Source organism: Coenobita brevimanus, chromosome 54 (assembly GCF_032717465.1).
Source record: "Coenobita brevimanus isolate Jiangsu-jjx chromosome 54, ASM3271746v2, whole genome shotgun sequence".
Lineage (NCBI taxonomy): Eukaryota > Metazoa > Arthropoda > Malacostraca > Decapoda > Coenobitidae > Coenobita > Coenobita brevimanus.
Genome location: NC_137007.1, coordinates 1873021 through 1898754, shown reverse-complemented (window position 1 = coordinate 1898754; position 25734 = coordinate 1873021). Strand labels below are relative to the sequence as shown.

General features: G+C 43.6%; 1 protein-coding gene across 1 annotated transcript; it reads left to right on the top strand.

The window, feature by feature from the left end:
- Window positions 1-6836: 6836 nt before the first annotated feature.
- Window positions 6837-24459, top strand: LOC145400985 (receptor-transporting protein 4-like). The gene is made up of 5 exons (XM_080273345.1): window positions 6837-6893; window positions 7065-7180; window positions 18055-18196; window positions 22023-22193; window positions 24286-24459. Exons 1-5 carry the CDS (start codon window positions 6837-6839, stop codon window positions 24457-24459), a joined length of 660 nt encoding a protein of 219 aa, XP_080129471.1.
- Window positions 24460-25734: the final 1275 nt, after the last annotated feature.

Here is a 25734-nt window from a genome sequence, read left to right as displayed (position 1 = left end):
AAAGTAAAGGTGGGGCAGATGCCATGAGATGCTTATCCATGGTATTCATATTTGTCACTTAGGTCTTTGAGCCTGTAGTGGGTTCTTCACCCAATATCCTTCGATACAAGGTCATTGTACCTTAAGCCTTTGAGCCTGTAGTGGGTTTTTCACTCAATATCCTGGGATACAAGGTCATTGTATCTTAGGCCTTTGAGCCTGTAGTGGGTTTTTCACCCAATTTCTTTGGATACAAGGTCATTGTATCATCAGGTTACTAATTACCTCTCCAAGGTTTTACCCAAGGTATTCATTTTATATATCATCCCATAAAGGGTGGATGGACACCTGAATCGGGTGACACCAGCTGCCTGCACCAGGATTCAGACGCCGGCGCTAACGGGCTGGCAACTTTTTCAGTCAACAAGGCTCATCACTCAACCACTGTGGCAGTGTGTGAAGTATGTGCCAAAATTAAGTCTTATTGGTGCAAGATTTAAAATGTCAGTGAGATCATGGGTGACTTGTGCTGGGATGATGTGGGTGGTGGGGAGTGATAGGGAAAGTATATCCTGTGAATTTTGGCTTTGTAAGTTGGCTGGTGGTTAGGGAAATAAAGTTTATGATACTCAGTGGATCAAAATGGAAATGAGTGGACTGGGTGGAAGGGAGTGAACAGGATTAGCTGGATAGCGGTAGTTGGTGTACCATGCCAGGGAAAGTATACCCTGTGAAAATAGATATTGTAGATAAAGTAGGCTGGTAAGGTTTAAGTTTTAGGTGAGGAAGTATGGGGTAAGGTGGCCAGAAAGCAGTGGGTAGGATGGTCCAAGAAGATAGTTAGACGTAGATGAGTGATTACAACCTGTGAATATTGCTGCTGTATGAGAGGTGACTTAGGCAGTGGAAAGTTATGTCACAGATTTTTCTCACGAGCTTGATGTGAGGAATAGAAAAAAAATATGTAAAAAAAAAAGGTCGTGGGCGGGGGTAACACATTCCTTAAAGATGGGAATTACAGGTTTGTATGCATGGATTTGGCAGTGATTTATTTCAATTTTATCCAAGAAGAACTGCAAAAAAAATAAGCACACACTTCTCTCATAGTAACTGGTGTCTCATGTTGCAGGGAAAATCATATTATGGATTCAAAAACTTTCCATCCACACCATACATGGATAGAACCTTCCATAATTTCTCCATGTTTGCCTTATTTTTATTATTACTGTACATTATAATTTTTTATTTTTCATCGAGCCATCCGTCATCCATTTTTTTCCCCTCATCAGGACGATAGGGGGCCGGGTCTAGGCTACTCTGTCCCTTACATTTAAGGTGAGGGTTCAATAGTACTTTACCATCCTTCTCATAAGCTTTTTTTCAACGATTTGTTTATCCACAAATGTTTGATCCACACCTCCCTTATCACTGCTGATGCCACTCCCTTCATCAGACATTCTGGTGACTTATATTCTTATTTACTTATTTATTATCCCCATTATAATTCCATATGGTGGGGGTATATGAATCGCCCCTGTTCATCCGTCTTTCTGTCCCGGCCTGTATCTCGGACACTACCTGGTGGATTGGCTTCAAATCACACGGAAAGATAGAATATATGTTGTAGTTGATCCCCGTATATGTAAAATTGCCACATTATCAGTACTTTATGAGCTATGACCATATAAGAGATATGTTAGTCGTGTCTAATGGAGATTTCAATCCAACCTCCACAAGGAATCTGAAGTTGAAACTTGGCGGACCAATTCCTAGGAGTTTTTTTTTCCTTTTTATCCCCACCATTATTCCATAGGGTGGGGGTATAGGAATCGTCCCCGTCTGTCCGTCTTTCCGTCAGGGCCTGTATCTCGGAAAGTACCGGGTGGATTGGCTTCATATCGCACAGAGAGACAGAGTATGTGTCGTTGCTGAATGACAATATACTTACCTTTATCAACATTCCCCCCCTCCTCTCTCTCTCTCTCTCTCTCTCTCTCTATGTATGTGTGTGTGTGTGTGAAAGGGCTGATATCTACAGAATAGTGTATTTCAGCCAGTGCCGCCATTACAAGATGAGGGAGTGAGGAGTGGCGTAACGTTGTGAAAGAGCAGAGTGATGCGGTCAGCAGTATTTACCAGTGTATGATAACACAACGGTAAGTCTTTAGTAACCCTCACCCCTCACCCTGCACCCCTTACACCATCTTCACCCCTTTCACCCCACACCTCACACCTTCACCCCTCATCCCACACCATTCACGCCATCCTCACCCCTCATCCCACACCATCCTCACCCCTCACACCTCCCTCACCCCTCATCCTTCACATCACCCTCACCCTCACCCTTACCCCATACCTTCCATCCTCTCCCTCTCCCCACATCCCCATCTCTCACACATCTTCATCCCCCTCACCCTGACACCAACTTCACCCCCACCCTCACCCTCACCCTCACCCTCACATACTACGAGCATATCCTTACATTTCCAGCTCGACACATATCTAGCTCAACCAAGGGACACTATTCCATGCCCTACACTTTTAACTCCTCACACAACATGCATTTTGATTTAGTCTCTTCAGCCCGATTTTTATTCATACTTGACCGTTTCATTCGTTTACTTTTTATTCATATTAGACCATTTTAATTTACCTAGAAGAGCATCGTAGCAGTGTCTTCAAAGATGTGAAAAAACAAGAAAAAAATGGAGGGCGCAAGAATGAGACACTACTACGGCTCTGCCCTTTCCACAGGACCTCTTCGTGACTAGCATCATAATGTAGTGCTAAGCTATTGGTACACCTCAGATTTCGAGATGGAGAAATCAGAAATGCCACTTTTAGGCCGTTAGTCAAAAGAATATAGTACAGAATCTTATTGTGCATACCTAACAACCTCTTCCGTTCGATTTATATTATTTTTGCCATCACTGAACGACTTTGTGCAATTTAGAAGATATATTTGTAACTAAGGGATTTGGATTGTTATTTTTCCCATCATTATTCTCTTTTTGTTCTAACGACCTAAAGCTGCCATCTCTCCGTCTTCAATGCTGACTTTGTACTACAGGACTGACACTGGAATATCATGGTAGTCACGAAAAAGTGCTATGGAAAGGATATAGAACCGTGTTATTGTCTTTTTCCATTATTGAGCTGCGTTGAATACGCAGCAAAAACGCGAAAAATATACGGTAGGAGAAGTTAACGTGAAAAAAAAAGGGATCCTCGCCTAGGCTGAAATAATTCGTTTAGCGGCTTAAATAATAAATAAATAAATAACTGTGATGTACTCTGGCTAATGGGTGTAATTACTGCAGTATACACATCGTTGGACACATGTTTTTAACCTTGTTACTGTACAGTACAGTGTTTGATTGCTCACTGTTCGCGTTGCATCAGTCGGACTGTTGCGAATGTCAAACAATATTGTTAGCTGTATTCAGTACTTTGTTGTCTTTGTGATTAACGTGATATTCAGTGGTGATGATGATGATGATGATGATGATAATAATAATAATATATTAGTAGTAGTAGTAGTAGTAGTAGTAGTATCATTATGGTTTTTATTATTATTATTATTATTATTATTTGATGAAGTTGATGATGATGATGATGATTAGTATTAGTATTATTATGTGTATTTTTTTATGTTGTACTGTACAGAGTGCGAGGGACACCACACGACTCGTTCTTCAAGCACACTAGTGACCTGCCACCTGTACACCCCACCTCAGCTGCACACACAGGTACAGGTAGGGCAACATTGTACAGTACCATGCCAAGAATTTTACACTCGATTAAACGACCGTCAGTGCACTTTTGACAGGAAATAATATGACGATAGGGACGATGGGTTTTGGAAAATTCTTGATGATTTTTTCTCCACTTTTTTTTGTTTGCATGTGACATTTGTTATTTGTTCATATATTTACATTTAGACGATAAAAGATTAATATCCTTGAGACTTCACCAGCTTTATTGATAATTTTGGATAGCATCGTACCCCTCCTGTGTAATACCATTTTGATCGACTGTAAGTGTTTACATTTTGAAAGGCAGTGTCCCATCCAGGCCATACTTCGGCCACTGTTTTGATTTTTAGTGCTTTTTGGCCGATGCGTACTGTATTTCGTTTTGATGGCGGTGCGTTTGAAAAAGAGAACCTTGATATTTCAGTGAGGAACCTAGACAGGGTGCAGACAAAGAGCAATATATGTAAAGACTTTCTGCAACACCCACTGAAATGCCTGCCCAGGTCCAAATGAATGCTAGCCACTTCAGATGAATGCTTGATAAATGCACTACACACTTACTATTCACTCGAACCCATGGTTAAAAGAGGTCTGTTAATTTTAAACTTCTTGCAGACAGTGCTGAGTTTGTCAAGCGTTTATAAGCATTTACTTGGTTTAAGAAATAAAAAAGGATGCGTGGCACTTAAAAAAATAAAAATAAAAGGCCAAACAAAACAACTTACAGAATAAAAAATAATAATAATGATTTACTTGGTTCTGGAGGAAACGGTGGATCACTTTTAAAGAACACTGCAGATGAGACAATCGCGCTGGCAGCATTACTTACATTTACTCGCTTCCTGCAAATGACATATTTTTACACCTGCTTGCGGTCTCATTGCGAGTGGGGAGCCGTTGTGCTGTGTGTGTGTGTGTGTGTGTGTGTGTGTGTGTGTGTGTGTGTGTGTGTGTTAACAGGCATGGAGTCCTGATTTTCTCTAAGGTTGACCTGTATTTTTTTTTTTTTAGAACAATATATCAAACGTCACGTCACACGAAAAGGTCAACTTAAACAGCTGTGGTATAATTTAAACTCAAGTTGGTGGAAGGGTTGAGGGTAATACAAGAACAAAAAGATCCGATTGAGAGAACAGTCAAAGGTTAAGGTCAGAGAGCAAGGTCAAAACGGATCCCTGTGTGTTTGTGTAAGTAAAATAACTAAAGCAATTTTAATCTCATTTCGACCGACTAGGTGGAAAGGTTGAGGGTCAGGCAATGGGATGACGTATTGTTTTAGAGAACAGCTGGTGAAGGGCCAAAGTAACATAGCAACGGTCAACCCTAAAGTTTTTATCCGATTTATGCCAACATTGATGGAAGGATTCAGGGTAAGGTAAGGATGAAGTGGTTTGTTTTGGAGAACAATTAGTCATTGGTTAAGGTTAGAGGACAAGGTCAAAGGTCAGGAATACATGGTATGGGCAGGTTTGACAGTTTTTATCCGATTCAGACTAAACTTAGAGGAAGGGTTAAGAGTAAGGCAAGGATGGCGCAATTCAGTTTTGAGGAAAATCAATAGAAGGTCAACGTCGCAGGGAAAGGTCAAAGTTCGACCCGAGCGTTCTTCCCGGGGATAGGGGGATCCCCAGGGTGTAGAGGAAGTAGAATACCACCCTCGTATTCCCTGCGTGTCGTAAGAGGTGTCCAAGGGAGGGAGGGAGTGGCGGGGCAGGCACTCCAACTGCTCTCCAGACAGGGTTTCCCACATACTTTGACTCTGCAAACACCGACTCAACCAACGCCGAATCTGCCAACTCCGACACTATCAACGTCGGAGCGGCCAGTGTTGATTCTGCCAATCCCAGCTGTATCACCGTCGATGCTGCCAGTGGAGGTGTTAGTAGTCCTGTGATAATTTGAAACAGGAACCTGTGAGCGTCAACCGCCCAGGCGAGTATGAAAAGCAATGATGAGAAAATATTATCGCAGAGGAATTTTAGCTTTCACAGAAAGATATTTCTAAAGACCAAAGAATTTAATTCAAATGCTTATGAACTAGTTTCAGTTTACCATTGATTTTTTCTGCCTGTTTCTCCTCTAGTATAATATGCATCGTAGATGAAGTTTCTAGTGTTTTCCATTACAGTAATAGATGCTTACTTTATGAATGAAAGTGTGGGTTGCTGGCGAGAGAATCTGTTCGTTAGTGTTGTGACGTGGGTGTTGTAGCCTACATACATTTCAGGTGAGTTCATGAACACTCTCTTGCTTTTCCCTCCAGGCCTGTGGCCTGGTTATAAGCTTTCCTAAACTTTCCACCTGCTGAAATATTGTAATAATTGATTTTATTTTTCTAGTACTACACAACAGACATATGAGATTGCTGAAGGACGTTGGCCATATATGTTGGAGTCTCTTTAAAATTTCAATTCATTTTTTTTTTCTTGCACAAGTAACAAACGTTCACATCAACCCTTTGGTTGCTGTTGGTGCATTTTGGTATTTTATTAAGGTTGATATAAGACGAGTTTGTTTATTTGAGGGATCCAAGCACTCAAAATCTAAAAAAAAAGTCAAGTAATTATCGCTGTTATTAGTGTACCAAGGAATTTAATCAGGAGTGAATGATTTGATTTCTTTGAGATATAGCAGTCAGGGATTAATGGAGATGTGGTTGCAGAAGTATGGGTGATATGTTGAGTGTGTAGAGTGTGTGTGAGTGTGTAGGGTGAGGCTGGAGTGAGTGTGACCAGCCTCTGTCATTCTTACGTTATCGCCAGTATTGTCAACACGCGACCGCCGCAGCCACGACTCACACACTGCCTCTCTCCCTCTCCACACTGCCCTCAATACTGCCCCTCTACACTGCCTCTCACCACAGCACTGACGCTCAGTTAAACTGCTCTCCATTGCCACTCGATCCCTCCATAACCACTGCACAAATTGAACTGTTTTTGCCGTGGACTGGCTGAGAGACTGGATTGGACTGAAGTGTTACGCTGTGCATGTGGGTGACGTACTGGTTCCTTCCACGGGGCATGATGGCTGGAGAGGGCTGGTAAGGGCTGGAGAGGGCTGCAGGAGGGCTGGTGGGCGGCGGTGACATCAAGAGTGTGTGAAATGTCTGTGGGCGGCAGGGTTTTGGTGGGTGGGGATGAGTGCCACGTGGTCTGCCTACCTCACCCACCACCACCCCCGCCCCTCCCCTGCCTCACCCACACCCACACCCCTGCCACACACACCCACACCACCTGGACGGCCACCTACGGCACCGTGCACCACCACTACGGGAGTGTGGGCGTGGGTGTGGGTGGGGATGTGGGTGGTGTGGGTATGGGTGTGGTGCAGCGGAAGGTCCCCACAACATTGAAGTGTCCCTCAGTGCCTCTCCCACAGCTCTCCAACACATCCTTCCACGTGGGCTACTACGTCCCCCCTGCAGTGGAGCCGGGAGATCCTTATGGGTGGGTGACGCTCGCCATGTTCGTCACGGTCAAAAAGTTCGGTGCCTCTAAGACAATTATTTCCAGTTCGCTTGCCTGGAGATGGTTATTTTCACCTTAGCTTCTCGTCTCCAAAGGGCTAAGGAAGGTAGAAGAATTTAGTTACAATCTCTGACGAATGTTGATGACTCTGCCGTAGAAATCACTGTTATAAAAATTTCGCTCACATTTCCTCAGCATGAACTGTTTTTATGTGCTGGCGGTATGAAACACAGATCCAAAGATTAACAGAAACCCTGACGTTCGGGGAGGAATGATAACTATGGAAGGCTGACACAAGGACTGGCAGGGAATTGAATGTACCCGTATTTCCTACTGTCTGTGATCTCCAGTCTTCTAAACGCAGTATCCAGGCATCTCAGAATGAACGGATCTTGAATTTGACCTTGCTATTTTGTTTTCATTTTATCGTGGAGGAAACAGTTTGGGGGGATTCTGGCCTTTGGTTCCTTCTTCGTTGAAAAAAAAAAAAATCGTGTCAGTACCTTGTCAACATGTTATCTACGGCTGAGATTCTGAAGGGGATTTTACCTTTTGAATGATTATTAAGATCTACTAAAATTCTAAAATGATCTTTACCTGGTACAGCATATTGCAGTGCAGTGCTACATTTTCCTACACAAATCTTTAATGGTTAACTTACAGTATTGGTTTCGGTAATAATGAAGATGGATTTTGTGAAGTGTGGTTACGTTTGTTTATGTGGTGGTGTGGGGGGGATTATCCGTCATGGCATCTGTTAGGGGTAGCTATAGAAAATATTAAGAGCCCCTGGTCAAAAGGATTATCTACTTATCGGTGGTTTAGATAGATAGAAATGTTAGATAGAATTACCTGTTTGTTTCTGTCTGCTGCTAAATGGTTAGAGTCAGCTTAGATGTGACCCGTTGTCGTTTAAAGGTGACCCGGTAGGCGAGGAATACTGAAAGTTATTTTCTGTTTCTTCTCTAGCTTCATCAGAGGACTGGTTTTATGTCAGCAAGTTAGTGAGTCAACCTGAAGTGTGTACAGAGCAGAGATGTAGAGTCGACATCAAAAGTTCTGCCACCTCTCTCGCTTACTTATGAACGGAGCAGAGATGTACGGCCAGCATCAAAAGTTCTCTCGCTTCTCTCGCTTACTTATGAACGGAGCAGAGATGTACGGCCAGCATCAAAAGTTCTGCTACTTGTCATGCTTCTCTTCCCCAGTTATTAAAGACTGTCTGCACCAATTGACACTGATGACTTTACTGACTTTACTGAGCTATGTGGTCGGTGTCAGTAGTGTAGGTTACAGTGGTTTTAAAAGCCTGATTTTTTTTTTTTTTTTTTAAGCCTCTGGAGAGATGACATGATTTTTGGTGATGACTGTACATAAAGAAGCAGAAGTGATGACATGATTTTTGGTGATGACTGTACAGAAAGAAGCAGGAGAGGTGACATGATTTTTGGTGGTGATTGTACATAACTTCCATAGGGGGATGAGGTAAACATTAAAAGGACGGGATTAAAGGACTGATAATACTTGAAGTGAAGGGTTTATTCATGAAGACCATCGAGAGAGAGAGAGAGAGAGAGAGAGAGAGAGACTATAAATGGTGATGGCGGGTTGTGGTTTTGGAACGAAGTAGATGATAAATGTTAAATCATAAATTGCGACTGTGTGTGCTTTTATGTGTGAATAAGGTAGTGTTGATGAGAGGTGATGGATGGAATTTGCCAGGCCTAGTAGGGAAATGTGACCAAGTGATAACTGAAATAGAAATTAATGTAGCTAGCAGGAAAGTGATGGGCGTTTCCGATTTCTTTTTGCCTTGTTTGGAAATAGTGGCAGATTTGGGGGAGTACACTTGGCTTCAAAATAATATTAATAATAATAATAATGAAGGGATGAGTAATGCACTTTATTTTTCACTTTCCCCCCGCATTCATTATTATATATATATTTTTTACACTTCTTTCCAAAAGTTTCCCCCTCGAGAAAAGTTGTCGATAATTTTCTTCGAGATGGTTTAATTGCGGTCTTGTTCTCCACTAATCACTACATAATTATATTCTTTACTTTCTTAATTACCACCTTGTTCTTTCTCTCCACCAATCTTTTTTTCATAGCTCTTTCTTTCTCACTAATTTTCTGACATTTTTCGTCTAAACTTTCTTGCCTGCGTCATATTGAAATGAACTCGCGCTCATTCAAGTTTCCACGCCATTAGCCCCAGGTATCCTTCTTTCTGCAAACATATATATATATATATATTTTTTTTATGTTCACCCCTATTTTTTTAAATACTATATTAAATGAAGATGGGGACAGTTCACCTAATATTTCACCCCTTCTCACTTCCCTTGACTGGCTCATATTCCTAAGCTGAGAGAGGTTTGGTATGTTCCTCTGCGCATGTATGATTCTCTCATACGATGCGTCAGGGAAGAAAGTAACAGACCTGCCCTAAGTGTCAAGTAGACGCATTGGAATAGCAGGTGAACTTTTGCGCAGACTACTTTTTTGCTTTTAAAATATGAATAACTTTTTCAATAATTTCTATCCCGACATTGGTCCTTCAGTCATCGTTCGTAGTCCTGTTATCGAGGCACACCAAAACAATCCCGCCAAAACAACGCATCAGACCATTCCCAGAATCCGTACCAACTTCATTCACATCACCCATCACAAACACTTTATAACATCACTTCATAACATCTTGGCATGTGCTCGATTAATACCCATCCAGTTTCAAATGTTGTCCTCTTTTTGCACATTTTTTGAAATCACAAGGTGCATATGCAGTCAGACTCACTTTCAACATTTCAAAATTAAGCGTGACCTACTACATGCACAGTGAGTTGATACAGTCACAAAAGTTCATTCCTCTCTGCTATTCATCATTCAGCAACAAACTGTCTCCTTGCTCAGTCTGTGAGTGCTCATGCCTGGCTTTATAATTATGTCACACCTTTCCATTCATACACTCCGCTCCTCGTTTTCGTTTCGCGCAATGTCATTGCATCATATCCTACTTCCTTCAGCACCTTCACTGCCTCTGATTCTTTTCCATTCCTCATTCACACCAGCGTTCCACACAGACACACGAGCCTGCCTAACTTTAATGGACTTTGGGTAGGCAAGAAGCTGAGAATTGAGACCTCTGTTGCTTTTTTGATGAAGTTGTGCAGTACAGTGGGGTTTCTGACAGTCCCCCTCCCCCTTCCTCTTTTTTTTTTTTTTTTTCACAACACGCAGGGAATACGTGGGTAGTATTAATTTCTTCCTGTCCATGGGAATACGGTAGTTATTGTCAGCAGGAACAGAAGTCTGCAGTGTAAATGAAACTTGAAAATATGCGAGAACTTCAACGTGAATGTTTGTATGTTTTTACTGACTTCCTGCCTGCGTAACAGCTAGTGATTGTGTGAGTGGTTACCATGGTTACTGCAACGCAACATTAATGGCCGTAATACCTCTAAAGGTCCCTGGTAGCCACCCAACTACCGTAATATCCTAAAGTCATCAGCTACTTGTTTTCTCTAAAATTCGCATCCTCGCCATCTGTCCTTTCCCTCATTCTAATTTTGAGTTAAGCTTCACAACTTTTCGTGTGTAGCGTGTGAGTAGCGGCAGTGGTGGTGCGGCGGAGGGATGCAAGAGGTGTGGGGGGTGGCTGACTCCGACGTATCCCTGGCCATTTCACTTTCTGCTCAGGTCATTGCGTCACCCTCCCTTGCCGCCCCTGGTCCATCCACTGCACTCATCTGGGTTGGCGCCACGGCAGGGTGGGATGGGTCGTGAGTACAGGCCCTGGGACATATGGACGCTCATCTTGGTGGTGCCCAAGGCTGTGTGGCCACCCTGGATAATGTGGCCATCTACGTTTTTCACAAGCACGTCGTGGATTAAGAACTTACGCTTGATTTCACTTCATACATATCAGGCTGCGTATTTCTGTATGGTTGTGTTGATATGTGTGACTGGTTCTGTATATATTGGCCTAGTATGTGTTTGTAAAAGTTCGTTGTTGCAGTAGTAGCATGAATTATCTCACTATGCACTGTAATGAAGGTCAGTCATCCACATCATAAGTGTGTGTGATGAGCGTGAGGTGGTTGTGTGGTGGAGGGCAGGGTGGGGTGCGTTGGGGGTGGAGGGGTTAGGGTGGTGTGGGGTGGTGGGTAAAGAGGTGTGGTGGAAGGGGCAGGGTGGGGTGAGAGCGCGTGCCACAGCTGACAACAGTGAGTGGTGGTGGGGGTGGTGGGGGTAGTGGAGATGGTGGTAGTGGTAGGAGTGGAGGTTGTGGTGGGGGTTAGGATGAGAGCGGTGGAGTGGGGATGGAGGTTGTGGTGGGGGTAGGGGGTGTGGTAGTGGGGGTGAGGGCGGTGGAGTGGGGGTGGTGGAGATGGTGGTGGTAGTGTAGATGGTGGGGTGAGAACTACACAACCACCACCACCACCACAACCATCAGTGCATGACGCGCTTCATTTACGTGTAAATTTGAATCATAACCCAAGCACCCGGGCACAAAGAGAGAGAGAGAGAGAGAGAGAGAAAGAGACTAATTGTTTCCACTCCCAGATAGTGCGGATTGGGAATGAAATATGAAGAGGGAATTGGTATATTTTTATGGGTTGATATGTGGCATTGTGGAATTGTTCATAACTGAAAAACATGCTTTGTATTTTTTCTTTTTTCGTTTTTTCTTTTCTTTCGCTTGTGTTTTCTTTCTTGTTCTTCTGCTTCTTCTTCTTCTTTAAATTGAGGACATAATTCGGGATTTTAGTCGATTATTATACATGACTGAAAAATTCTCGTTCCTCCTCCTCCTCCTCCTCCTCCTCCTCCTCCTCCTCCCCCTCCTCCTCCCTCTCCTCCTCCTTCTCATCATCATCATCATCATCATCATCATCATCTTCTTCTTCTTCTTCTTCCTCCTTCTCTTCACGTCCTAGTAACTTTTTTTGTTTTCTTGCTTCGTATTCAAGGCCTCTCTCTATAAAATATCGACGTGAGAATTACAGTGTAGGAGATTTGACCAACAGGCTGCAAAACTGGAATACTGTGCTGCTGTGTAGTGCTCCGCTGTGATGTGCTGTGCTGTGCTGTGCTGTGCTTTACTGTGAAGTGTGGTGCGATGTGATATGGTGTGGTGTGATGTGATGTGATGTGATGTGCGGTGCTGTGAAGTGTAGTGTGGTGTGGTGTGAAGTTGGGTGTGGTGTGAAGTTTGGTGTGGTGCTGTACTGTGTTGTGCAGTACTGTGAAGTGCAGTATTGAAAATTACTGTGCTTTGCAGTGATGTGATGCTGTGTGCTGTGATGTGCTGTGCTGTGTAGTGTGATGCAGTTCGTTGTGGTGCTGTGCGGTGTGGTACCTTGCTGTGCCGTGTGGTGCTGTACTGTGGTGGTGTGTGGTGCAGCGTGGTGTGTGTGGGGTTGTGGCGGTTGCATGTGTGTTGACGTCAGCACAATCCAGTTTTACGCGAGTGCTTGAATGTATTGACACAAGCATTTTACCGGCCCCTGTTTCCCCCTCACCACCACGCCACCATTGCCCACCGTCTGGAAAGTGCTTACAGGGTTGGCGGGGACACTGATTTTACTCTGTTTGCTGTTGTCCTAGTTCTGTTGGAGGTGTTGTCCTAGTTCTGTTGGTGTTATCATAGTTCTGTTGGTGTTGTCATAGTTCTGTTGGTGTCATAGTTCTGTTGGTGTCATAGTTCTGCTGGTGTTGTCATAGTTCTGTTGGAGGTGTTGTCATAATTCTGTTGGTGTTGTCATAATTCTGTTGGAGGTGTAGTTTAATTTTCTGTGACTTCTACGCTTTGTTTATTTTAACTTGGCCCAAATTTGCCACCTCTCCCTCTTGAAGGCTGAGCTGTAGCAGTGAATTAAGTTTAGAAAATGATTCTGGTCATGAAGAAGTGCTGTGTAAAGGATGTAGAGTAACAGTATTGTCTTTTTCTGTCACTGAGCTACGTGAAATAAGCTGCCGAAGGACGGAAATCTGGGCCATGTTAAGGTGAAAGAAGTATAGTTTTGTTGTGATTGGCAGTAAACCGAGCGCGCTCACACACACACACACACACACACACACACACACACACACACACACACACACACACACACACACACACACACACACACACACACACACACACACACACACACACACACACACCCACACCCACACACACACACACACACCATTTTTCCCCCTGTAGGTGTGTTATGAATTACCTTGCCATAACACCGCCAGAGAGGATGTGCCAAGCCACCAACGACTGCTTGTGGGATTCGATTCTAATAAGCGTCTTGAATCCTCTGGCTCTTTGTTTAATCCTGCTTCCTCCTGACGATTTTATTCAGCATAGGAGAGATTTTACGAACTGGGGGTTTGATAGAGCCACCATTAACTCCTTCAGTCCTTGGCGCCATGCTGAAGCTGGGCAAAATCGTCTGGAAGTGCCAAGAGTAAGCTAAGAAGATTAAGTCATTGTAGTGAAAGGGTTAAAAAAAACTAATTAGGGAATATTCAGGTGAGAGAGAGATAGTTGGGTGTGTGTTTGTGGCCCCTTTAGTACGACAGTTTTTGTTTTTAGTTTGGGTTAAGGTAAGACAATTTTGTATATACAGTAGGTAAAAAAAATATTGAGGTATGTGAGGGCTGTATCTGTGGGTTAAAAAAATTATTGAGGGGATAAATGAAGGCGAGATCCAACACCTCTTAATCGGGAATCCATCTTAACCTGACTAAAATCGTGTGGGCGTAGCAGTAATTGATTCTGAAAAGCCGTGACGGTGTTAATGGGTGGAATGTTGCAGCGGCGATGTGACAGGTGGGCCAAACAGGTGAGGTTGGTCTGGACGGACTGGTGCAAATATCCATCCATTCCTACACTCGACCTTCCTGAGTAGAAGTGTTACCATATTTTATTTTGAAGAGGATGGTGTCATATTGTTCTCTCCATGTTCTAAAGTTTGGTTGTTATTTAGTCATGATAAAAACAAATACAGTAACCACAGCAGGAGACTTCATTTCTAGAGGCCACAGCAAACACTCAACGACCCTCTTGGAAAATTGCTGAGTCTTTCCCACTTCTCAGGAAACTGTGGCGTAGGAAAAAGGTAACTGCGATTCCCATTTCACCCTCTTCAGAACATACTGGGGCTTGAGGCTAGGTTACAGTGGTCCAGGGCTTTCAAGGGTACAAGGCCGTGATAAAAACCTTCAGTCACTTCCAAAGGGTTCGAATTCTTGCGCGTGCAGCTCGTCCTTCATCCCTGACTTGAATGCTGTACCACTAGACATTTAGAGGCAACGGACTATAATGGTCTGTTGTGTAGGTCCTTTTCACCCGATGGCAGGTCTCCTTGTGTCGATATACTGAACTATTTTCCTCCTCAGTTTATCCCTTAGCCTGAAGGTCCCCACTGAAAGATAAAGAGATTCATAAATAAAATCCTGTAAGACTTTTTCCCCATGTCCCTCTCGTGCCCCAGCTGCACCAGGCATGTACACACGTCCTGCTGTGCTCGTATGCAGTGGCTCCTCCTGGTGGTGGTGGTGCAGGGGTGTGTTCCCAGGGGTCCGTCGGGGTGTGCTGGGCCTGGCTTGGTGTGTTCAGTTTGGTCTGTTGGGCAGGGTAGGGCCGGTGGGAGGTTAATATACTGGTGGATTGTGTGTAGGTAATTGAGTTCATGCGTGTGTGCAGTCTGTGTCAGCTTGTGTATCTACCTATCTATATGTCTGTCTATCTAGTTATCTATCAATAATGAGAAGGAGGGAGAGGGTAGGAGTGGGAGATACTAAGCAATAGTGAGTGACTGTGTGTGTGTGTGTGAGAGAGAGAGAGAGAGAGAGAGAGAGAGGAATATGGAAGAGGCAGGAGAGGGAGCGTTGTGAGGGTGCTTCTCTCTGGTGAATATGCAGGGGTGGCGGGGAGTTGGAGTGGCAGGCAGACAGTGCAGGTGGAGAGGGGAGTGAGCACGATGGGATCGGTGAACAAGGGCGTGGAGAAGCATGTGAACGCGATAGGAGTGGTGAACAGGGACGTAGAGAGGGTACTGAACAAGGTGGAAGTGGTGAACAAAGGTAGGGAGGGAACAGAGAACAGAAGACAGGAGTGGTGAACAAGGGCGGTACACTCGTTCTGTTGGGAACTTGATTTAGTTTTCTTGTACCTTAACTTGGCCCTGATTTTCGTCCTTTTGCAGCTGATTTTACGTAGGTCGGTGGCAGAAAAAGACGATGCTACGACTCTACCTCCTTTCCATAGCACTCCTTCGTGACTAGCATTATTGTATGATTCTCTTGTTACAACTCAGCATGTAGGATTGAGGTATGGCACTTTTAATCCAAGTTAGGGTAAAAACAGTATAATGCTTCCTCCATATCAGCTTATTTTGCATATTACACTTTAATCTATTGCCAGACGCCTCAATCCCGTTTGGGGTGGCCACAAACAAATCGCCTCCAAGTCGCCCTGTCCCCCGCCATTTCACTGCCCTGCTCCCAACTCACACCCCCCTCTCTCATATACCTCTCCACCCCATCCCTCCATCTCATCCTCGGTCTCCCCCTCCCTCTTCCACCCTCCACCTCACTCACATACACTCTCTTCGTCAATCTTTCACCCTCCATCCTCTCCACATGGCCAAACCACCTCAGTGTGTTCCTCACAACGCTTCCTATCACATCCACATCCACACCACAACGCTCCTTTATATCCTCATTCGTCAGCCTGTCTCTCCACGTGACTCCACAGGCTCCTCTTAAATAACTCATTTCCACTGCTCTCACTCTTGACTTGTGTCCTTCCAACAATGTCCAAGCTTCACTTCCGTACGTTAGAGTTGGTATCACAATACTGTCATGTAGTAACTTTTTTACTTCCATGCTCACTTCCCTGTTTCTTATCACTGCTTTTAAGGAACCAGCAACCTTTCTTCCCTGCTGTACCCTTTCAAGCACTTCACCCTCCAAACCTCCATCCTTACTCATCACACTACCCAAATACTTAAACGTACTCACATTTTCCAATTCCTCACCATCCAACCTCGCTGTACATTCACTGACTTCACCTCTCTCAAAGACCATCACTTTACTCTTCCCTACATTCACCTTTAGGTTCCGTTTCTTACACACTCTCTCAAACTCATCCACCAAGCCTTGCAGCTCCCCTTCGTCTTCACTCAACAACACAGTATCATCTGCAAACATCAGTACAGGGAGTTTCCAAACACTATCCTCTCTCACCAGGGCCACTCCAACATCCACTACCCTACCTTGTACCTCTTTTATTACCCCATCCATGTACAGATTGAACAACCATGGAGACATGACACATCCCTGTTTCAAACCAACTTTCACAGAGAAAAATTCACTTAGTTCACCATCCACACGTACTGCAGCCTTCGCACCATCGTACATACTCTTCACAGCATTCAACAACTTCCCATCTATTCCATATATTCTTAACACTTTCCACAATCCTTGTCTATCCACCCTGTCATATGCTTTCTCCAAATCCATGAAAGCCGCATACAACTTCTTTCCCTTCTCTAGAAACTTTTCCACTAAAGATCTAAGAATGAATATCTGATCTACACAACCTCTTCCCTTCCTAAAGCCTCCCTGTTCTTCTCCAACTAATTTCTCTGTTCTTTCTCTAACTCTGTCTATAAGTAACCTACCATACACTTTTCCTATTATACTAAGAAGACAAATGCCCCTATGATTACCACACACTTCTTTTTCCCCTTTTCCTTTGTACAAGGGAATAATTATACCTGACTTCCAATCCTCCGGGACTCTACCTTCCTCCCAGGCCAATCTGCACATCTTCCACATCCATTCTACTACTATCTCTCCCCCATGCTTCAGCATTTCACCACACACTCCATCAATTCCTGGGGCTTTCCCCGATTTAACTTTCTTCATTGCTTCCACAACTTCCATCCTACTGATTTCTTCCTGTCTTCTCACCTCCCTCCTTCTCCCAGCCATTCCCCAGCCACTTATACTCGCATTACTTCCATCCTCCACGTTCAACAATTCCTTAAAGTGTTCTCTCCATCTGCTCACTTTTTCTCCCTTCTCCACTAGTAATCTACCATTTTTATCTTTCACTCCCCTGCTAACTTCACTTCCACCCTGTCTTACTCTTTTCACTTCTCTCCAGAACATTTTCTTACAGTCCCTCCACTTTACACTCAAATTCCTTCCAAATTCCTCATCCACTCTCTTCTTACTCTCTCTTACTAATCTTTTCACACTTTAATGGTTTCCTGAATATTGCTGGACCATTCTGATATCGACATAAATGGCGTAAATAAAACACGATATATTTCTCAGGATAAGCTCACTCTGGGTTTATGGATAGGGTTTTTGCCGCTCCTGCTTTACATGTCCCTTGTGGGGGTGTAGGTGTTGAGGTGTAGCCTGAGGTAGTATATATAGTTGATGGAGGCGAATCAACATCGCTGTTTTCACTCGTACACCACAGACTTTGATTGGTGATTGAAGCATTTACTCCACAATGGCCACGAACAGTCCGCCAAATTTTCGGGGGCTTGGCATTGGTGTTATGGGTCTGAGTAGCTATCAATTATCTGCCTTCAAATCCATATGCCTTAAGTTCCTTCCAAGATCCCTGCCACTGTACTCAGCCGTATGTCTTCTTCAGATCACACATAAAGGGCATATAAGACGCCTATTCAAAGCCCGTAACTGTGTATATGGTCGGTGAAAGCATGAAGTAGAGCAGTTCACTTAAATATCTTTGAGGCAGAGTTACAGGGAGAGAGAGAGAGAGAGAGAGAGAGGTTCATTTCCTCATCCATGGTTCTCCCTCTCGGCGTCAGTGGTCTGGAGGAGGTGTGGAACCAACACTTCGAGCTGCTCTTCAGGAACCTGCCCAACATGTGGACCTTTGGACCCTCTGAGGCCACGCTGTGTGGATGGAACGTCTTCAAGGACATGGCCAAAGTCCGCTTCTCGTGCCAGGTCAGCCATTAACCATCCTTGCTTCTGACATACTGATCCATACTTATCCCATACATACTTATCTCCTACATACTGATCCATACTTATCCCTTACATACTTATCTCCTACATACTGATCCATACTTATCCCTTACATACTTATCTCCTACATACTGATCCATACTTATCTCTGACATACTTATCTCTTACATACTGATACATACTGGGTTCAGTTTATATTATCAAGATACTAAAATACTACTTAACTGAAGCATTATTTTAAGTGACGTGTAACTTTAAAGTGAATCTGATTTCTCACTTAGATTTAATATAACCAAGGGTGTGAGAGGATGTTGTGGGTAAGAATCCCTAGGGAGATTTTTTCACAGATTAACCTTCTTTACCGGATTACTGGAGAAGGATTCTATCTATCTATCTATCTATTGCCAGACGCCTCAATCCCGTTTGGGGTGGCCACAAACAAATCGCCTCCAAGTCGCCCTGTCCCCCGCCATTTCACTCCCCTGCTCCCAACTCACACCCCCCTCTCTCATATACCTCTCCACCCCATCTCTCCATCTCATCCTCGGCCTCCCCATCCCTCTTTCCCCCTCCACCTCACTCACATACACTCTCTTTGTCAGTCTTTGACCCTCCATCCTCTCCACATGGCCAAACCACCTCAGTGTGTTCCTCATAACGCTTCCTATCACATCCACATCAACACCACAACGCTCCTTTATATCCTCATTCGTCAGCCTGTCTCTCCATGTGACTCCACAGGCTCCTCTTAAATAACTCATTTCCACTGCTCTCACTCTTGACTTGTGTCCTTCCAACAACGTCCAAGCTTCACTTCCGTACGTTAGAGTTGGTATCACAATACTGTCATGTAGTAACTTTTTCACTTCCATTCTCACTTCCCTGTTTCTTATCACTGCTTTCAAAGAACCAGCAACCTTTCTTCCCTGCTGTACCCTTTCAAGCACTTCACCCTCCAAACCTCCATCCTTACTCATCACACTACCCAAGTACTTAAACGTACTCACATTTTCCAATTCCTCACCATCCAACCTCGCTGTACATTCACTGACTTCACCTCTCTCAAAGACCATCACTTTACTCTTCCCTACATTCACCTTTAGGTTCCGTTTCTTACACACTCTCTCAAACTCATCCACCAAGCCTTGCAGCTCCCCTTCGTCTTCACTCAACAACACGGTATCATCTGCAAACAACAGTACAGGGAGTTTCCAAACACTATCCTCTCTCACCAGGGCCACTCCAACATCCACTACCCTACCTTGTACCTCTTTTATTACCCCATCCATGTACAGATTGAACAACCATGGAGACATGACACATCCCTGTTTCAACCCAACTTTCAAAGAGAAAAATTCACTTAGTTCACCATCCACACGCACTGCAGCCTTCGCACCATCGTACATACTCTTCACAGCATTCAACAACTTCCCATCTATTCCATATATTCTTAACACTTTCCACAATCCTAGTCTATCCACCCTGTCATATGCTTTCTCCAAATCCATGAAAGCCGCATACAACTTCTTTCCCTTCTCTAGAAACTTTTCCACTAAAGATCTGAGAATGAATATCTGATCTACACAACCTCTTCCCTTCCTAAAGCCTCCCTGTTCTTCTCCAACTAAATTCTCTGTTCTTTCTCTAACTCTGTCAATAAGTATCCTACCATATACTTTTCCTATTATACTAAGAAGACAAATGCCCCTATGATTACCACACACTTCTTTTTCCCCTTTTCCTTTGTACAAGGGAATAATTATACCTGACTTCCAATCCTCCGGGACTCTACCTTCCTCCCAGGCCAATCTGCACATCTTCCACATCCATTTTACTACTATCTCTCCCCCATGCTTCAGCATTTCACCACACACTCCATCAATTCCTGGGGCTTTCCCCGATTTAACTTTCTTCATTGCTTCCACAACTTCTATCCTACTGATTTCTTCCTGTCTTCTCACCTCCCTCCTTCTTCCAGCCATTCCCCAGCCACTTATACTCGCATTACTTCCATCCTCCACGTTCAACAATTCCTTAAAGTGTTCTCTCCATCTGCTCACTTTTTCTCCCTTCTCCACTAGTAATCTACCATTTTTATCTTTCACTCCCCTGCTAACTCCACTTCCACCCTGTCTTACTCTTTTCACCTCTTTCCAGAACATTTTCTTACAGTCCCTCCACTTTACACTCAAATTCCTTCCAAATTCCTCATCCACTCTCTTCTTACTCTCTCTTACTAATCTTTTCACCTCTCTCTTTCTTTCTACATATAACTCTCTCTTCCGCCTCTCAACTTCTTCCACGCCCCTATTTCTCATCCATTCATTGTATGCTTTCTTCTTTTGTGCCACAGCCCGTTTCACCTCTTCAGTCCACCACGCTGTTCCTCGCACCCCCCTCCATCTTCTCTTCCTTCCACACACCACATCACATGCTGCACATATTTCTTCTGTAAATATTCTACACACACCTTCCACGTCCCCCATCTGCTCCAACTCATATTTGCCCAATCGTTCCTCCACTTCTCTCTTATACTCTGCCTTTTTCTCATCCTCTTGTAACCTTTCCACTCTCCTTGCAACTACTCCTTCCTCTCGTCTTTCCGTTCTTCTATTCCTCCATCTTTCTTGAACTTTAACTCTGGCCACCACCAAGTAGTGGTCAGAAAGTCCACTCCCCCAACCTCTATAAACTCTTGCATCCAATATACATCTTCGCATCCTTTCATCCACACACACATAATCAGTCATTGCCTTCCTTTCACTCAATTCACCACCCACCCTTCTCATCACTCGCCATGTATACCTGTGGATCATTTTATGCCTGAAGAGGGTATTGGCTGTCACCAACCCCCTCCCAGCACAAATGTCCACTAACGCACTCCCATTCTCATCTATCTCAGCAGGCACACCCCACTCACCAACTATTCCATCCACCTTCACATTCCCAACTTTACCATTCATATCACCAATCAAAAACACTCTCTCATTCTTTCCAAATTTTTCCATGCACACTTCTACATTTGTCCAGAACTCTTCTCTCACTCTTCTAGCACGATCTTGCGTTGGCACATACACACACACAATCGCCCACATTTGTATTCCAACTTTCAACTTTACCCACACAATCCTTGATCCAACTGATCCATACTGTCTTATGCTCCTCTTCCATCTTTTACTCACAACTATACATACTCCTTCCTTTGCCCTCTCATTCTCACCTACTCCTGCACATATACCCCATCCATACTCCCATTCTCTCACACTTTCTCCTCTCCATTTTGTTTCAGTTATTCCACATACATCCACTTTCGCATCCTCAAGCACCTGGACAATCTCTCTCTCTTTCACCTCATCATTTGCTCCCCTTACATTCCACGTTCCAATTGCAATGTCCTTTGTCCGGTCCTTGGTCGTCAACGTTTGGTCAGTCCTTGTCCGAGAAGGATTAATGGTGATATTTCTGTTAACGATGGCCTCTTCAGTAATTGATATAGAAAACGTATCTTGACCCATCTCTTACGTTTATGATACTTCCTTGGAATTTGATATACTGTAGAGTGCTTGTACTGTGTGTGTGTGTGTGTGTGTGTGTGTGTGTGAGAGAGAGAGAGAGAGAGAGAGAGAGAGAGAATGTGACGTGTGGTGCAGCGGTGTATGCAGTATGTACGGGTATATGTGTACTTCTGTCTCTGCTGTCTCTGTCTCTCTTTCTCTCCCTCTCTCTCTCTCTTTCTGTAAATATATGTCCATGTGTACGTGTATGCCTGTGTTTTAATAATTTCCAAACACCAACACTCCCCCAGCACTGCTCCCACGGCTGGACCAGTATGTATGGCTTGGTCGTGTTTTATTATCGGTGGGACGACATGGCAAACCAGGGCGAGGTGAGGTTTATCCTGACGGGGCAGAAGTGCAACCAGTGCCACCCCGACGGATTTGAGACGCCCATGTGGTACCCGGAGGAGGCGCAGAAGGTTGGTACACACACACACACACACACACACACACACACACACACACACACACACACAGACGCGGATACACACACACACACACACACACACACACACACACACACACACACACACACACACACACACACAGGAATTTGAGACGCCCATGTGGTACCCGGAGGAGGCGCAGAAGGTTGGTACACACACACACACACACACACACACACACACACACACACACACACACACACACACACACACACACAGTAATATGTGATGTCCATGTGGTACCCGGAGGAGGCGCAGAAGGTTGGTACTCACACACACACACACACACACACACACACACACACACACACACACACAGTAATATGTGATGTCCATGTGGTACCCGGAGGAGGCGCAGAAGGTTGGTACTCACACACACACAGACGCGGATACACACACACACACACACACACACACACACACACACACACACACACACACACACACACACACACTCACACACACACACACACACACACACAAAGGAATTTGAGACGCCCATGTGGTACCCGGAGGAGGCGCAGAAGGTTGGTACACACACATACACACACAGACGCGGATACACACACACACACACACACACACACACACACAGGAATTTGCGATGCCCTTGTGGTACCCGGAGGAGGCGCAGAAGGTTGGTACACACACACACACACACACACACACACACACACACACACACACACACACACACACACACACACACACACACACAACAATGTACAGTAGTTGGAATGTTAAAGATACCATAGCGATACCAGATGAAATACACCGAATAATAGAAAAATATTGGTAGTGTATGGTTTCTCTCTCTCTCTCTCTCTCTCTCTCTCTCTCTCTCTCTCTCTCTCTTTCTCTCTCTAAGTTCCTGTATGAATAAAAAAAGTATAGACAAATTATACACCCACGTAAGAGGCTTCATGGCGTGTATTTGAAAACGGCTCGTCCACTTTCAAATTTTTAAGAAATTCAGTTATAAAATAGTGTTCAGAATGAGCGTCCATGCACGAAAAATTGAAAAATAAATTGATAAAAATGAGATATATTGTTTGGTTGTGATGTCGGTATAGAGGATTTTCAAGTTAAACCGTCTTGTATACTACTACTACTACTATTAGTACTATTACTACTACTACTGCTACTACTATTACTACTATTAACCTACTACAACTACTACTGCTACAACTGCTACTGCGACTACTATTACTACTACTACTACCACCACTACTACTATAACTTCTACTACTACTACTACTACTGCTAACTAATAATAATGGTAATAACAATATTATTATTAATAATAATAATAGTAATAATAACAATAATAATAATAATAATAAAAATAATAATAATCATGATAACAATAGTAATAATAATAAAAAATAATAATAATAATAAAAATAATAATAATAATAATAATAATAATAATAATAATATTAACAATAGTAATAATAATAATAATAATAATAATGTGTTGTTTCCTAATATTAATAGTGTAATGTATTTCTTCTCATGCTGCCGGGAAGAGGAAGGTAAGCGTTATCATTATTATGTTCAGGAAGTTCCCTAACACCTCTCCCTTACCGATTTATTTTTGGATAAGGCTGGTTTATATCCTTTTGTACGTTATTTATGCAGAATACGGCGATATAGGAAGGATTTATGTAACAGTAGAGGACAGAAATTGTAATAAGCAAAATAAATCTCTTAGGAAAAGGTGTTAGGGAGCTTCCTTAACCGGCCAGAAAGCGGGTCTGTCAGTTTTTCAATATTTCCATTATACCTGCAATAAATGGCTGCACTTTCAATTGCACTGGGGTCTACTTAACTCTGTGTGTGTGTGTGTGTGTGTGTGTGTGTGTGTGTGTGTGTGTGTGTGTGTGGTTAGAATATAGTATTGTTTTAGTTTGTTATGAAAGGCTATGCTGTGTTACTATACGTTACTCAATTGTATTTTATGTTGTATTATGTTTGCTATGATTATGCCATGTTAGCTTGTATTATGTTATTCTATGTTATTTTGTATTATGCCGTGTTATATGACGGTGTTACGGTGTTACAGGTGATGACGAACTTGTATCACGAGGTAGCTGGCCGCGTGTACCACCTGCAAACGCCGCCACTGATCCGGGACCGGCGCCACGGCAGGCCACGGCACCAGCACAACTCCCTCATGTGCCAGGCGTGTCGGGAGGGGCTGTGCAAGACTCCCAAGGTCCCCCCATACTCCTCCTGATCACCCCAAGACGGCCAAGATCCTCCCATACTCCTCCTGATCACCCCTAGACAGTCAAGATCCCCCCATACTCCTCCTGATCACCCCTAGACGCTCCATGGCCAGGGAAGACGGTTAGCAAGAAGCCTTCCCTCTTGTAGATATGGAAAGATAAGAAGCATGAATTTCCCTTGACGTAAATAATAAAAGATAAGGGATGGGAGTGTACTGGAGCATGAATTTCCTGTTGTAGATAGGGGGGGATAGGGAGCGTGAATTCTGTCTTAGATAAGGAGAGATAAGAGGCATGAATTCTGTCGTAGGTAAAGATAAAGAGCATGAATTCCCTGTCGTAGATAAGAAAGATAAGGAGCATCAATTCTGTCGTAGATAAGGAGTGATAAGGAATGGAGAGGAAGATCCGGATTTACAAACAGACTTATGACCAGTTCCGGATTTACAAAGACTTAAGATCAATTCCGGATTTACAAACAAACTTACAATCATTTCCTGATCCACAGACTTACGATCAATTCCGGATTCCCAGAGACATGATCCAGACCTTCTGTTTTATTTGCAGGAAAAACGAGACACTGAAATATTCTACACACACACACACACACACACACACACACACACACACACACACACACACACACACATATTCGGCGGCCTTTCCGCTCGATGTCAAAAGGCCAGAAATGAGTCATAACTCGGAAACCGGTGGCACAATTGGGCAGGATTTTGTTTTATTCTTCAAGTTACAGCATTTTAGCGGTACCTTGCCGTAACAAAAATTGCACTACGTTGCACAGTTTTGGGTGTGTTACGGAAATTCCAATGCCCACAAAAAGTGATCTGCAAGAAGGCCGCCAAAGCTGCTGGATGTCAAAAGGCCAGAGATGAGTCATAATTCAGGAACTGGTGACCCGATTGGACTGGAAATTGTTTTATTCTGCAAATTAGAACATTTTAGTGGTACTTTGCTCTAACAAAGATTGCGCTGCAATGTGCCATTTTTGCTGTGTTACGGTCACAAAGCGGACAAACCAACAAACGTACAGAAATCGGATCATCATGATATAGATATTATTAAGATTAATTTTTATTAGTTACACCCTTGTTTCATCGGAGCTCTCTGTGTCAAATCTGCTTCTTAAAGAAACTGGGTACTGCCGTTTCTCCATGTCTTGTTGACTAGCAACTCTATTTTTAATTCTCTTCTACTCTCAGACGATTTGATTTGTCTTAGGAGAGAATTTTTGAACTCACCATGTTAGACGCAGCCTCCATTAA